The sequence below is a fragment of the Paralichthys olivaceus genome, chromosome 21, assembly GCF_024713975.1.
Source record: "Paralichthys olivaceus isolate ysfri-2021 chromosome 21, ASM2471397v2, whole genome shotgun sequence".
Taxonomy (NCBI): Eukaryota; Metazoa; Chordata; class Actinopteri; order Pleuronectiformes; family Paralichthyidae; genus Paralichthys; species Paralichthys olivaceus.
Window position 1 is genome coordinate 4931653 of NC_091113.1, and position 15267 is coordinate 4946919.

General features: G+C 43.9%; 3 protein-coding genes across 4 annotated transcripts; 1 reads left to right on the forward strand and 2 right to left on the reverse strand.

Moving 5' to 3' along the window:
- Positions 1–1731: 1731 nt before the first annotated feature.
- vkorc1 (vitamin K epoxide reductase complex, subunit 1) lies at positions 1732–4086 on the reverse strand. Its single transcript, XM_020111928.2, has 3 exons — positions 3791–4086; positions 3319–3428; positions 1732–2273 (listed from the first exon to the last, which is right to left on the reverse strand). Exons 1-3 carry the CDS (start codon positions 3964–3966, stop codon positions 2062–2064), a joined length of 498 nt encoding a protein of 165 aa, XP_019967487.1. The 5' UTR covers positions 3967–4086; the 3' UTR covers positions 1732–2061.
- A 1051-nt stretch (positions 4087–5137) lies between these two features.
- mapk7 (mitogen-activated protein kinase 7) lies at positions 5138–10315 on the forward strand. 2 transcript variants are annotated; one of them, XM_069518118.1, is made up of 7 exons: positions 5138–5382; positions 5940–6217; positions 6324–6489; positions 6615–8158; positions 8249–9321; positions 9526–9656; positions 9957–10315. In XM_069518118.1, exons 2-7 carry the CDS (start codon positions 5944–5946, stop codon positions 10102–10104), a joined length of 3336 nt encoding a protein of 1111 aa, XP_069374219.1. In that variant the 5' UTR covers positions 5138–5382; positions 5940–5943; the 3' UTR covers positions 10105–10315. The 2 variants fall into 2 exon arrangements, with proteins under 2 accessions (XP_069374219.1, XP_069374218.1); XM_069518117.1 differs by lacking the exon at positions 5138–5382 and adding an exon at positions 5413–5637.
- Positions 10316–10499: 184 nt separating this feature from the next.
- Positions 10500–14934, reverse strand: LOC109641503 (serine protease 33). Its single transcript, XM_020105983.2, has 6 exons — positions 14558–14934; positions 14275–14387; positions 13132–13211; positions 12126–12397; positions 11245–11405; positions 10500–11046 (listed from the first exon to the last, which is right to left on the reverse strand). Exons 1-6 carry the CDS (start codon positions 14601–14603, stop codon positions 10792–10794), a joined length of 927 nt encoding a protein of 308 aa, XP_019961542.2. The 5' UTR covers positions 14604–14934; the 3' UTR covers positions 10500–10791.
- Between the last annotated feature and the right edge of the window lie 333 nt (positions 14935–15267).

Here is a 15267-nt window from a genome sequence, read left to right on the forward strand (position 1 = left end):
ACGCTGATGACGTTGCAGTGAAAAACAATACTACACATGCGGCTTACGACATTCATGGTTTTGGCTGCAACCTTTACTCCTCATCCATCATTTTCTCTGTTCTTTAAGTGCACTTTGACAGTCCAGAGAAAGACCTTTACAAATGTAGTTATATAACGTTTCAGAACACATGCTGGTGTTTTCTTAGTTAACATTTCTCCTCTTCTTTTTTCTCAGTAAGGCTGGAGATAACATTTGAAATATCATTAAATTCTTCTAGAAGATCCTTGAACAACAGAAAACTGCACTACACACTGAAGTTTAATTCATTTCATATGCAAGTAGAAGGGTAGGGGAGTGCTTACCTACATCAAGGGCCAACTGTCCCCTCGTGAAACCACATTTAGATCCACTAGATCGGGACTTTTATTCAGATTTAACCATTTTTCATCAAGGTTCATGAATTATTCTCTGAGACATTGATGAAAATGTTGACAAACACAATATTGATTCTGTTCTGCACCGAAATTGAATTCTTCTTGAGTTCTTCTTTGGGTCTTTGCCCATTCATGAAAAACGGTAGAATGGTTTCTGCAGAATCCAAACTAAATAACCAACAAACAAACATACAGATGAAAACATAACTTCCTTTGAGGAGGTCACTACGCCTCTGCTGTCCTGAGAAGTAAAAGAGGAAGTAGATGGCAGCCACATGATCATGGAATAAAATGGGGTCCAAATAAGATGGTGATTTTAGAAGTGACTTTGTGGAAGATGTAAAACTACTTAATGTAACATTTACTTATTTACTTAACTCTTGAGCTGACTTAAGACCATAAACAAATCTGAAGCCTCTTATAGTCGGCAAGTTAAGCGGAGACGTTTTACTTGCATACACATCAAGTGAAGGAAGAGTTCATATCTGCTACTTTATTTCAGGGAAAATGCAAACGTCATGGTCACAGAAGCAAAGCAGGTTAATCCGTTATCTCAGAGACGATAATCAGTGATGACGTGAGGATTTAAATCTGTTAAACAGGACGACTGAGTAAGAGAGAGTCACCTGCTGCTATGAATCCATTTTGATTTTGAGGGAAACTTCCGTGAGGAGAGAAACTCCATGAGGGGAGTTGGTGAGAGAGTAAATAATCATGTGAGGAAGCCAAAGTTAGACACAAATGTCATTTTGGTTTTGTTACGATGATGAATTTGTCGGTTTTTCCTGAAGTGCTGTGTCAACACTTGAAGACCAGGTGGAATTGGGAACGCCTAAACCCGTTTTGGTTTTGTTACGATGATGAATTTGTTGGTTTTTCCTGAAGTGCTGTGTCAACACTTGAAGACCAGGTGGAATTGGGAACGCCTGAACCCGTTCTGTTGTAGCTGATGTGAAACACGCTCTGGGAGCATGCACTTACATTTTAGGTAGAGGCAGAACTAATGATCATTATGATTTTTGAATAATCTGCTGAGTTTCTCAGTTGATCAATTATTTGTTTACTTGGGAAATAGTGTAAATATTTTTAAACATTATAAGGCAGGTGGACCCAGCAGCATCACTGCAAGCTAATCTCACTTTTAATACTTTCAGGGTATATTTAATGAGTTAATGAGAGAGTTCTTCACATTTTAAAGTGGAGGTTGATCAAAAAGCTTTTGACTCATGAGTTTTTGAGTGAGTCCATCAAGATTTCCTTCACAGAGGCTGAACTTCACAGCATCATGGGAAAAAGAAGACAAACTGCCCATTAGTTATTTGAAGAGAACAGAAATTATATTTGACATTTTGCACCATCTACTGGTAAGACTCTGTATTGCTTCACCAAAAGGTTATTTACTGTACATCAATGTATTTTAATTTTGTAGAGCTTATGTGGACTAAAATCACATGAGACAAAAAGCATTATTCAAATTCACAAAAGTGACTTCTGCTTTATCCAGTATCAAGCTGGGCTGAGACACACATCCAGTCCTGTTTCTTTAAGAAATAAAAATACTGTGGGGGTGGATAAGAATTTCAGTTCCAGTGTGGCTTCACCTCAGCAGAAAAGCAGAGGCGTTGAATTTCAGGGGTAACGCGCTCTATCCGGCCTTTTCCTTCATTCCCCCGATCGCTCTCCTTCGTTTGACGTTGGTGAAGAGCAGTGCGAAGTTGACGATGTATGTCGACACGCAGACCATGCAGAAGTCCCCCAGAACGAAGGCGAGAATGGACGCCAGATAAAGAGAGCCGGCCACCGACACCCAGGAGGAGAAGACCAGAAACACTGCAGCTTTCCTCGACAGCGACAGACCTGTAATGAAGACAGAACCCAGGACTTCAGACCATCAATAAAGAGACACTATCTATCCCTGTAAGCTTGACTGATAAACAATCACATACAATGATGTGCTCATATCTCACTTTTTTTTTTAAACCAAATCTGCCGGAGTCAGGAGCTTTCTGTCACAAGCGAAGCTACAGAGCCTCATTCACGCCTTTATTCTCATCCTCAATTAATAATCTCTGGAGCATCTTTAAGTCGTCCAGACTCGTCTTATCATCCTGACACTGGCTGCCCATCAAATTCATAATTGATTTGAAGATTTTTCACTTAAAGAGCACTGCATGGTCAGGCCCCAGAACTAAAGTGAACTGCTCCATCCGTACAGCTTGGCTCCTCTGATCAGGGGTGTTAATGATTGTCACACGTTTCATTTGAAAACTACAGGTGACCGTGCTTTCATAGTTTTTGGCCCCGATATTATGGAATACTCTTCCTATAGATTTATGTTCTGCAGTATCTTTTGAAGCCCTTAAAAAAACGATTTCTGTCTCACCGTGTGCTTTGTACTGTTTGAATCCTTCATACAACTAACCAATTTACATAGTTAACTTGCTAAACTTATTACTTTACTGTCTAACTTTCCTTTCCTAACTTTATTCACCGACTTACCTTCATTCATTTTATACTTTACTTACTTGACTTACTTAGCTTTAACTTTACTTTATTTACTGACAGACTTTACTTAGTTACTTACTTCACTTTCTAACTTTACTTATTTACTTACATTGCTTTAACTTTACTTTATCTACTAACTTACATTCTTCAAGAAATGACTTTGCTTTAGTTATTATTTAATCTTTTACTTGACTTACTTTATTTACTAACCTACTATTCTAACTTAACTTACTTACTGACTTCCCTTACTAACTTGCTTACTTTACTTCATTTTACTTTACTTTTTTGAACAACCTGAAGAGCATGTCCAGTCATGGTTCATAGAAATGCTGGAATGTAAACAGTGTATTCCCTAAAAGTACTGGGATATAATCAGCAGAGACGATGACAGACTAACCAAGGCCCATCTGCAGAGTGTAAAATATGATGCCGAGCACACTGTTGGGCTGGTTCAGAGGACTATCCTGGGCCACAAAGAACTGGACCAAACCAAAACCACGTCCCCATCTGCCAAAAAAACCAAAAGCACACACATTACTGACAAGAAAGTGAAAAGAAAGCTCGGCTGCATTCTACTATATAATTCAGAGATTATAATTATTGCCAGGAGAAGTCAAGGGATGTTCACTCAGTTGTTTCACAATGTGAAACAGAAGCTGATGTGCAACATTTCCAGAGGAATGTAACACGTGGCACTGAATTGAAGGGGTCTGGAAAAATTCACAAGTCACAGTTTACAGGAAAAAGTTAGAAGCATGAATGAACAAACGCAGGAGAGAGGTGGGGTCGAGGTTTGCTGCTTCTGCACAGCGCCACAGGTACGAAACCCTGAAAACAGAGAGGAAACAGCACATCACACAAGAACTCACCTGGAGGTAAAGACTTTGGAGCAGCTCACTGACTCCCCCAGGTCACACATCGCTCTGTAGTCGGGGTTTGACTCTTTGGACAGCTCGACGTGGAGCGCGTAAACTGACAGAACCAAACCAAAGACGCACAAGAAAACGCGCAGTTTTCTCTCCCACCGCGGCATCTCAGCAGCCATGTTCACAAGAGTCTGCAGAAGACTGAGAGAAGACTGAGAGAAGAGGTGGAGAAGCGTCTGTTCGCTGCTGCAGGGTTTCTTTCCTGCTCCTCTGTAGGAGACGTGTTGCAGGCCAGATTCTCTCCTCTGATTGGTGGGGAGGATTTTAGCAGCTGCTTGTCATTGGACAGTTGGGTACAGATGTGTGTGTGGGGGGGTTACTGTGTGTTTACTGTGGACTTCAGCCTCTGTGGCCTCCAGGGAAATGTAACGTGTCTGTTTAAGCATCTGCAGCTGATCTATAATTACAAATACTGGTAATTATAATAATTTAAAACATGGGACTCAATTGTGCCATGTATATGATCAGTGGCAGATGAAATAACTCATTAATCAGAGTCAGATTTATTGCTTTGGTGTTTGATACATGTCAGGCAAGTAGAAAAACAGGGGGGTATTTACTTCTGTCAACTGCAAGTATCTGACAAAAACTTTCACACTTTCTTTTATTTTTCTTTTATCTATTTATCTATAACTCACTCACTCAGAAATTGGAGTAGTTACTTGTCTATTAGTAGGAGAGGTAATGTTGGTTATTGTCCTACACTGATTAAATAGCAATGTATGAAATAAGCAAAGTATCTATATTGTACTTATTTGAGTAAGTACATATAGTACTCATTAGAGTGCTTATTTGCCTATTAGTCGTACTAGTAGTAGTAGTGGTGGTTATCGTCCTACTACTAATCAATAAAGTAAGCAAAGTATCTAAATTGTACCTATTTGAGTATCTATCTTGTAGTAGTAGTGGTGGTGGTGGTGGTGGTTATTGTCCTAGTAATATAAATATCTCAATGAAACTTGCAATGCATATTATGTACTCCCAAACTGTTTTTCTTTGTATTATTCTTCCCATTCTTCATTCTCTATAAGAACTGTTATTTGTGTATTCCTGGCAGTAGAAGTAGTAAATGTTGTCCACTGTTCTGATGTCACTGTAGATCCACAACACATACAAACATCTGTACGTGTTAAAGTCATTTTAAATAAACTGGGGCTCCTCCTCAACTAATAAACTTCTGGAAAACCGCGTCATCAACCCCCCCCCAAAAGAAAAACAGAGACTCTACTATACAGCGCGACGCCCCGCCCCCCACCACGTCCCCTGCTCCCATTGGACGGTCTCCCGGAGGTGCTATCACCTCGTTGGTCCGCCGCGCGTCACTCAAACGCGACGCGGAAGTGCAGCGCTGAGGCGGCGGCGGACAATAACAAGAGAAATCAGCTGCTCCACGGGACGTGGGCACATTTACACGTCCTGTGGTCGCTTCACATGCGGGACGCGTGCTCGGTTACTCACAGGCTCGTCTCCGGGATGTCTCGTTTCGGCTCATGACCGAGAAGGACCCGGTTCAACGCTCCTGGACTGAGCTGCAGGTAACCAGCCTACGCCCCTGCGTCATAGAGCGGGTGAGGTATCATGGAGTCAGTGGCTTTCCCTCCGTTTCATGGAAGGTAGCAGCTCCTTGGAGGCAGCTCGTCACGGGGTTGTTCTCCGTTCACCGCCGCTGTGTCGTAGACTCGTGTCTGGACCGGGAGCCACAGGTTGCGGTCACTTGTCACCCAGGCCTAACGGGTCAGGTCCCGGCTCGTCCCTGTCCCACCACCTCCTGCTAATAAATATGAAAAACTGTAAATATCTGAACATTCACCTGCTGTGAAGTTTTGTTTACTGTGAGGATGTTATACCTACTGTACAACTGTGTAACCACTGATCCTGTATGTGTCCTTTAGTGGCTCCTGAGGGCCTCACTGTGGAGTTAGACTCAGGTGTCAGTAGATCTGTAGTGGCTCCTGAGGGCCTCACTGTGGAGTTAGACTCAGGTGTCAGTAGATCTGTAGTGGCTCCTGAGGGCCTCACTGTAGATCTGAAGTGGCTCACTGTCAAACTGTAAAATGAATAGCTCTCATGTTGCCATTTTTATCCTCTACAGAAAAATGTCGACTGAGGAGGGCGGAGAAAGTAAAAACTGTCAACCTGAAATGTCGCCTGAAAGAATGGCCACCGAAAAAAGCAGAGGAAACCAGAACGAGCGCAGAGTCGAGGCGACGGGAGACACTGCAGAGACCAGCACATCAGCAAAAAACCTGGCTCTGCTCAAAGCACACTCCCTGGATGTGAAGTTCGACGTCGGGGAGGAGTATGATGTCATAGAAACCATCGGTACAGGAGCCTATGGAGTCGTTTCATCTGCCAGGCGGCGGGACAGTGGTAGGGCTGATTTAACAAAGAAAAAATACAAATCTCATTTTGAATTTACTACAACGCTCAGCGATGTCCATGTGTTTCTTTCTTGAATCATGTTTGCATTTCACAGGCCAGCAGGTGGCGATAAAGAAGATCTCCAATGCTTTTGAAGTGGTGACAAATGCCAAACGCACTTTGCGAGAGCTCAAGATTCTGAAGCACTTCAAACATGACAACATTATCGCCATCAAAGACATCCTGCAGCCGAACCTCCCTCACTCTGCCTTCAAGTCTGTGTATGTGCTTTTTGTTTTCCTTGTGTACACACACGCCTCAGATCAGAATGTTTATGTGTCACTTCCAATTGTTGAGCGACCACCTGTCTAAAAGCTCATCTCTGTTCCATTTCCCATGTCTGCAGGTACGTGGTGCTGGACCTCATGGAGAGCGACTTGCACCAGATCATACACTCTGCCCAGACGCTCACCCCGGAGCACACACGCTACTTTCTGTACCAGCTACTCCGTGGCCTTAAGTATGTGCACTCTGCCAACGTCATCCACCGTGACCTCAAACCCTCCAACCTGTTGGTGAACGAGAACTGTGAGCTGAAAATCGGAGACTTCGGCATGGCGAGGGGTCTCAGTTCACACCCTGAGGAGTCTCATTCCTTCATGACTGAATACGTGGCAACCCGATGGTATCGTGCTCCTGAACTCCTGCTTTCTCTGAATCACTATACTTTGGCCATCGACTTGTGGTCAGTGGGCTGCATCTTTGCAGAAATGTTGGGGCGTAAGCAGCTTTTTCCTGGGAAGCACTACGTTCATCAGCTGCAGCTCATTTTGTCTGTGTTAGGCACTCCTCCGGAGGGTTTAATCGGTGCTATTAGAGCTGACAGGGTACGCTCCTACGTTCAGAGTCTTCCAACGAGGTTGGCCGTGCCTTTGGCTAAACTCTATCCACAAGCTGAAGCAGAGGCGTTGGACCTGCTGGCTGCCATGCTGCGCTTTGACCCTCGTGAACGAATCAGTGTGACACAAGCACTGGAGCATCCCTACCTGTCCAAGTACCATGATCCAGATGACGAGCCAATTTGTGTGCCAGCTTTTGACTTTGAATTCGACAACCTTCCAATGAACAAGGAACAGATCAAAGAGGCGATTCTGATGGAGATCCAGGACTTTCACAGAAACAAACAAATCACTCGTCAGAGACTGCAGTTCAGGCCTCTGGTCAGGGTGAATGGCGGAGCTGCAGCACAGAGCAGCAACCAGTCTAACGCTCAGGCCTCGACTGTCACCAAATCAGCATTGGTTCCCATGGCACAACACTCACAAGCAGCACAGATACAACAACAGCAAATGAGAGAAGTGGAATCTCATCAACAACAAGACCACACACCAGCAAAAGGGAACTTTACATTTACAAATGACATGCAAACCTTTAATAAGCCCACATCACTCCTAGAAGTTACTCCACCTCGTGTGGCCCATAATTTGCCCCTGCTCTCTAAAAATGAAAGTGGCCCAGTTGATGTGGACATGCCCAGTGCCAACTCAGACTGCAGTCAGCCAGAGACTATAGATTTAACAACACCAGTGTCTAGTCAGGATGCCTCCTCAGAAGCAATGAGAGACAATGAGGTTCAGGAGCAGCTAACCAGCAGTCAAGCCCCCCTGACTCAACCCACCCAGAGCCAGTCCATGACCCAGGTTCCCACCAGTGTTCCTGCAACGCCAGCACAGACCATGACACCCCTACCCACCACTGTGCCTTCCCTTTCCCTCTCAGTGGCACAAGCCCAGTCACTGTCTCAGTCCCTTTCACAGTCACTGTCAAAGAACACCAGGCCTCCTCCTGGTGCAGGAGAGGGAACCAGAAAAGAAGGAGCCATTTCAGAGGATACTAAAGCTGCACTTAAAGCAGCTTTATTAAAATCAGCTCTCAGAAACAAATGCAGAGGTGAGTGTACTGTCCTACATGTATTTCTTTTTTTAATATGTACACCGTTGAAATGTCATTCTTACACTTAATGTGATGTCTTCATCGCAGATGGAGGTATGTCTGCGCTGGGCATGGATGCTAGTGGAGGAGGTATATTGTCCTCCCTGTCATCTGTTCCGGAGTCTCGTCGGCCTGTCACAGCCCAAGAGCGTCAACGAGAACGAGAGGAGAAGAGAAGGAAGAGGCAGGAACGAGCCAGAGAGAGGGAGAGGAAAATGAAGGAAAAGGAGAGAAGAGAGGGAAAACAGGGGGACTCGCTGGGCGGGGTTCTGCTGAGTGACAACGACAAAAGCCTTTTGCAGCGGTGGACGAAGATGATGGACAGTCGCAATGAAAGGATTGTTGAAAAGGACTGTAACTCACACCAGGGCATAGGGATCAATGATAGCACTCAAGGGGCTCTGAGCAATAAAACTGACAAGGAACTGAGGAAGATTCAGCTTCACAAACAGTTAATCTCTCAAGTTAAACACAACCAGCCAAGTTTGTTCCAACCACCCAGCAGCCAGCAAACATCATTACTTTTACCCATGAGCCAGAGGAAACCCCCCGCAGATATAGTAGTTGCTGTAAGTGGAGGGATAGATATAGTGACTGTCAATAGCAGCTTTGTTAAAAACAACACGCTCAAACCCCACAACGAGGGCAACGGACAAAGTGATTTCAACTGTTTGGGGAATTGGAGCCGGCAGCAATTAGAGACAAGGCCACCTCAACAACCACAACAAAGCAGGAAACAGCAAACACTTCCTTCAGGCTTTCTTCAGCCGCAGCTCCAACCACAAACCCAACCCGACCCGCAACCTCAGTCGCAGCTGCTCCCACTGGAGAGTTTTTTGACTAAGGCTCCGACTCTAACCAGCAGAGAGACAAATGGGAATGTGGATATCCGAGGCCAAAATAACCTCAACTCCCACCCGACTACAAGAGTTGGGCCGATGGAGAAGCTGTGTCCCACCACAGGAGAGAAATCAGGGCCACAGCCGACAAACCCTCTCTGTGGGGCTTTAGGGGTCCCGTCACACCCTCATCCCAGCTTAGGATTCACAGATACAGGACAACAGGGGCCCTCCATCACCCCCGACATCCACACAGTAACACTGCAACTGTCAAAGTCCCAGGTTTGTGATATATTCTTGTTTTCTGAGGTAGCATTTTTACCTGAGACAATTCATGTAGTATGTATAAACAGACCTGTATAAAACATTTTCTTTTACATAGATTTATTTATAGAAGCCTTAAATGTCAACAATGTTCTCTTGCATTGAACTGATCTCAGGGAAACAAAGTTCTTCTGACCCAATATATTCTTCCTTTCCTGTCAGGTGGAGGACATTTTACCCCCGGTGTTCTCAGTCACCCCTAAAGGTAGCGGCGCTGGGTACGGCGTGGGCTTCGACTTGGACGACCTCCTCAACCAGTCTCTTACAGACCTGCAACACTGTGATCGGGACAGGTGAGGTTTAATGCAGCGTCAACTTCTTTTCTCATATGAACGACACCAGTGTCAAGCTGCACTGTGAATCGTTTCTAAATGTCTCAAACCAGCCAGTGAAAAAAGTGCATTCATGAGCTTTGACCAAACACTGAAAAACCTATTGTTATTTAAGGCCAGTTTAAATTTCACCTAAGTCTGCGACGGACATATAGTTGATGATTTACTTTCACTGTTTGCATTCGGTTCTACACAAATATATTTTTTTGAATCAAAAGAAGGGCCGCTCCTAATGCTTCCTGCATTCTTCTCCTCCATCAGCTATGACTCGGCTCCCCTCTCGGCCTCCCTCTTATCTGATTGGAGCGAGGTGCACCGCATGACTCCGGCTGATCTGGAATCACTGCAGCAGGAGTTGCAGCTCGGCTCTCCCATGATCCTCTCTGATACCATTCCCCCTGACGCCTGACTTTTCATTTCCTGAAAACTGGAAAGACAAGACTTGGATTTGTGTAGAAGTTATATTTTCTTTTTTAGCATGAAAACCTTAAATGAAGACTTATCAAATTAATTTAAGCACTAGTTTTTTTTATTTTTTAATCGGCACTACCAAGCTATTTTTTACCAATATGACGCTGATGCTGTCCGTTCTTTATAATAAAGAAAACTGTGTCATTGTCTGTCTTTTGTTTCTGAATATTTAATGAACTTCAGACCATTTAAAAACTGCTTTCATTACAATCAAGAAATTATTCAAAAGGGTTGTTCACAGAAAATTTCATTCTTTTTTCCCCAAATACATAATCGAAGGGAAAACAGATGATATATATGGTCATACAAGTTAGAGGCTAAAAGAGCACCAAGAATGATCAAATGAACAATTTATTTCAAATATAGAAGACATAATTTATTTAGCTAATTTTTCTGATTTAAAATACAAACCTATCAAAGCTACTTTGACTCAAAGATAATGCAGTTTCATTACAATTTTTTCTTTAGTACACTTAATGTTCAATATGGCTCCATGTGCATGTCATAGTTTTTTTTAGTTGAACTATTCAGGATCACTTTGGACATAAGTTATATATTTATGATAACCCTACTTTTTTGACCTGGTTTACATTCTTCCTCCCAGAAATCCAGTTTTCAAGTGGATTTATTTCTGCAGCAGGATCAGTAGAGTGGACAGGCAGCTGACCACGATGGCAGCCCTCCCGCACCAGTTCTGATCCGCTCGGCCGTACAGCCTGATCTCTGGTATCGTGTTGCTGATGAAACTGGAGTAGCTGGTCAGTCTGGCGTACACACCCGGCTGATTTCGGTCGGCACAGCCCAGTCCGAAGCTGACCACCCCGGCCTGCACCCATGTCCCATTTATCATCTGGCACACAAGAGGCCCTCCTGAGTCACCCTGTAAATACAAACATACACATTCAACCTTCGCCACTGGGAGGTATCAAGTTCTCAAAAGGAATGTCTTTACACACTGGACGGTGAATGGCTGCAGAAAAGCAACAATCCAAGTTACTGTCAAAGCAGGTTCTTGTTTTTGTTCATCTAAACATGCCTTTGTGAACGTAAACAGCACGAACAGCTGATCCAACAGTACCTGGCAGGAGTCCTTGCCACCCTCCTGGTATCCAGCACAGATCATGTCAGACAGGATGTCCACCTGATCCGATGGGTTCGTCTGGTACATGGTCTGACATAAACGCTGGGAGATGATTGGCACCTGCACTTCCTGCAGAGTCTTGACTCCTGACAGAGGGACTGAGGGGAACACGAGGCCAGATGGAGAATGAACAACAGAGGGAGTACAAGCCTCTTAAATGTCTGCAGCAGGAACAGGTGACAGGCACGCTTTATTCTACTATCAAGGTTCAATGGGCGTGTTCACAGGTTTAATTATAAAGGGTTAGAACTTGTCTTTGTGTAGAAATAACCAGGGTGTCAATGTCACTGGCACACTGACCGCTGACAGAAGCCACAGGACGAATGCTGAGGTCAAATGCATCAACACTAAAATTTTGTCATTCAGCAGGACAACTGTCCTCAAAACACAGCAAAGAGATTTCCAGGGTTAAGAGCTGGAATGTCTTGATTGGCCGAGTCACCTGATCTCAGCCTGACTGAGCAGCATTCCACCTGGTGAAGACCACACTGAAGGCAGAGAGACCCCACAACAAGATACATAGTCTGCTGATGTGTGTGGGTCAGAGGCTTTAAAGGATTTTACACTAAATATTAAATGTAATGAGCATATGATGATCAGTACCATGTACCCAGAAGTGGGTGTAGAGCTGGTGCAAGCACAGCAACGGCTCATTTTAAGCTATATACAGATAAATGACTTAAATCCCCCAATATTCAACCCAAACTTACGCCCTTGACACCAGTTTTCCAGATTCACAAAACAGCTATTTGGGCACTGAATTAAAGTCGTCTGCACATTCCTTGATAAAATAATGTAAAGAATTCAGTATGTCCTACCACCGTCCCTGATGTTCCCCCAGCCGGTGACGGAGCACACCATGCCACTCGGGAACAGCGTGTTAGATGTCGGCAAACAGACGGGACGAATGTTATCAGACCAGGTCACCGGGCTGCTCAGCTGCACCAGCGCCACGTCTCTTCCGTTGTTAGGCTCACTGTAACCGGATGGGATCACCACCTGTCGAACGCGATGCGATGACTCGTGCTGGTTATAGCCATCCAGCTGGTACCGGCCAGCATAGATGATGTAGGAGCTCACATCCAAAGGACTGAAAGGAGAAGAAGAGGAGGAACACTGAATAGAACCTACTAGATCGGATATAAAGAGGAATCTTGATGTTTGTAATATTCCTGGTAAAATGGCTTCAATTGCAAATCCTGTACACCAGCATTCACTTTCTTCTTCCACCAATTGCTGTTTCTCTGTTTATTAGCAGGATTACGCAAAAAACTACTGAACCAGTTTTTCTTGGATGGAAGTGGATTTGATTTCTAAAAAACATTGCGAGATTTGGAGATTTTTGTGAATTTCTCAAGAAATAATGGATCAGGAACAGGCATTTTTAGGAGACCAATATCTATGAGTTTGTGCGATGTGGTGTGACTTTAAGGGTGAATTGAATTGTTGGGCCTTGGCAGAGGTATACGCTCTACTGAGTGACATATTAGTTGACAATGTTTGGTCCTCAGATATTCACCAGCTAAAGATTTAATGAATCACCTGTAAATGATAAATAGAAAAGCTTTGATTCCTCACATTCAATGAGTATGTGCATAATCTTACTGCTGAATATTATATGTGGAGAAACTAATTATTAAAACTGGATCAATTAGGAGTCAAACATGATGAAGTCAGTTTCCTGATTATGCACATTTCAAATAATCTACTTGAATAAGTAGACTTTCCTGGGGGGCTTTCTGCAGTTGCCCCTGCCAGGATTCAAACAAAGTGATTCAGACAGTTCGATAAAGAAGCAGACAGCCTGTGTGTAACTTCTCTTACTTGGGGAAACAATGAGCGGCTGATAGGATCCAGCTCTCCGTGATGATGGAGCCTCCGCAGATATGACCGTCTTTGTCTTTCTGGAAGCCGAGGGGAAAGAGGGAGTGAGTCACCTTAGCATCACAGGCAAAACCCTCTCTCAGCAAGTTTGTACTCATCAACAAAACCCCAACTAACCCACTCAGAGAACTACCCACAGGCGGAAGTGATACTAGAGCTGGGCAATAAGACAATATCAATAAACATAATGACGATGGCTGGATCTGCTGGCATCTCTCAATGGAACACATCAATGCATCTACCCAACACAAAAACCCAGAATTTGATCTACCTCAGATTTCTAAAATGTTTTGCTGTTTATCTGGAGCAAAAATAAGTCTTTAAACTTCCGTTTTTAAAGTGAAATGATGTTGTGAAATAATAGTATGTAATTTTTAGCCAGATCATCCATCCCTAGTGTCACTTGCTTTACAAAGCTATTCTCCGCAGTTATGCTTTAGAGCAGACGCTGAAATACTCAATTTAGTATCTATCTATCTAGTTTTCTGTACGTCATCTACTTGATTACCTCGCACTTATTTTGGTCTGTGGCACTGTTTTTTGTATTTTTTTAAACACACGATCTTGTAATGTGACATTTATCATGATCATTATCATATTGACGGATATGTAAATAGTTACGTTGTTGTATTTCTTGACCTCATGTTCCAGTGAGAATTGGAGAATAGTGAGAATTCAACTCAATTTGTGCAGCACCAAATCATAATATGCATTATCTCAAGGGACTTTAAGGTCAAGACGTTAAAAATGATAGAGAAACCCATCAGAGAGAAAAAACTCTTCCATTAACTGGAATAACACCAGACTCAGTGTGGGCGGCCATCATCTGCCTGTTTGGATAAGCAGAGAAAAGGGTGGAACAGAGCGGGAGAGAAGAGAGAGACAGACCAGGAAGAGTTTTGAACCATCAGGTTGTTGTAATAAAAACAATGAGAGTGATAATTATGTCTGATGAGGTGTTTAACCTCAGACTGCTGTCGATATCAATAACATGAGATATCAACAAAGAGGGTCAGAGACAGCATCAACACATTCAAGGTGGTGAACATCACACAGATACACAACAGCAGACTGGAGATGCACCTGCACATCCACCTGCCAGGGCCAAGCCCCATCCTCGGCGTCCATGCCCCCCACGATCCTGTTCTCCAGTAGCGGTGGTCGGCCACACTCTTGAGCGTAAGAGGCCAGAACCCCTGCGTAGAAAACGTAAAGGACATTCTTGAATCCCTCACATGGAGGCACGGTGGACATTACACAGCAGATTCAGTTAGCTTAGAGAGCTAACCTGGGGAGGGGAGGGGGAACAAGACAGCAGACAAAGGAGGAACAGGTGGGGGGTTGGGGGGGTGGAGGAGACACTCACCTGTGCTGAACCAGAACATGACCAGAAACCGCGAATCCGGCGACATTTTGGAAAGTTTCACGGCACAAAACACGTCACGACTCGTTTTTTTTTTTTTTTAAAGCGAAGCAGAAGAAAACAAATCTGAAGTTTCTGAAACGTTTCTTCTTCTTCTTCTTCTTCAATCTTCTTCTTGTTTCCAGCTACAGAAACCTAACAAGCGTCGAGGTAAGTTTCTTCTGTTTCTTAACTAAGTTGTTTCGTTGAATTCGTCAGATCCATGGCCGCGGAATCGATCCTCTAACGGGTCCAGGTTTCCCTCCCGGATTCCTCCCAGCCGCCGGTCAGCTGACTACCTGCGAGAGCAGCGCCGCCCAAACACAGCTCCTGCCCCGCCTCCCCCAAACCCACCTGAGCCAATGGCGTCGAGGGAATGTTGCCGCGGACCAATCAGATTCCGCCCAGCTGAAGTTCTTCCTGTGGAGTTTATTTCTTATTTTCACTTTTTCAGATTTAAACTGAACATGTTGTTGTTCATTTGTACCGGAAGCAACAATTTAGATGAAATCTGAGGTAAGTGTTTTAATTTAACAGAATTTGCTTCTTTGTTCATGATATGATATGCATCATTAATAGTAATATACTATAATATGTTGAATTAACATCTGCATAATGGGCCCTGATTTTGACGCTTGCCCACATTTACTGACTATACTTTGACTTCAGTAAAA

What these genes read in the sequence shown, in the direction of transcription:
- vkorc1 (XM_020111928.2), bottom strand. Translation starts at nt 3,966, where the DNA reads ATGGCTGCTGAGATGCCGCGGTGGGAGAGAAAACTGCGCGTTTTCTTG. An exon ending in TCCAAAGTCTTTACCTCCAG is followed by an intron (nt 3,429 to 3,790) that starts GTGAGTTCTTGT and finishes TTTTTTTGGCAG; the next exon opens with ATGGGGACGTGGTTTTGGTT. An exon ending in CACTCTGCAGATGGGCCTTG is followed by an intron (nt 2,274 to 3,318) that starts GTTAGTCTGTCA and finishes TCTTCATTACAG; the next exon opens with GTCTGTCGCTGTCGAGGAAA.
- mapk7 (XM_069518118.1), top strand. Translation starts at nt 5,944, where the DNA reads ATGTCGACTGAGGAGGGCGGAGAAAGTAAAAACTGTCAACCTGAAATG. An exon ending in CACTCTGCCTTCAAGTCTGT is followed by an intron (nt 6,490 to 6,614) that starts GTATGTGCTTTT and finishes CCATGTCTGCAG; the next exon opens with GTACGTGGTGCTGGACCTCA. An exon ending in TCTCAGAAACAAATGCAGAG is followed by an intron (nt 8,159 to 8,248) that starts GTGAGTGTACTG and finishes TCTTCATCGCAG; the next exon opens with ATGGAGGTATGTCTGCGCTG.
- LOC109641503 (XM_020105983.2), bottom strand. Translation starts at nt 14,603, where the DNA reads ATGTCGCCGGATTCGCGGTTTCTGGTCATGTTCTGGTTCAGCACAG. An exon ending in CATGTTCTGGTTCAGCACAG is followed by an intron (nt 14,388 to 14,557) that starts GTGAGTGTCTCC and finishes TTTTCTACGCAG; the next exon opens with GGGTTCTGGCCTCTTACGCT. An exon ending in CCTGGCAGGTGGATGTGCAG is followed by an intron (nt 13,212 to 14,274) that starts GTGCATCTCCAG and finishes CTCGGCTTCCAG; the next exon opens with AAAGACAAAGACGGTCATAT.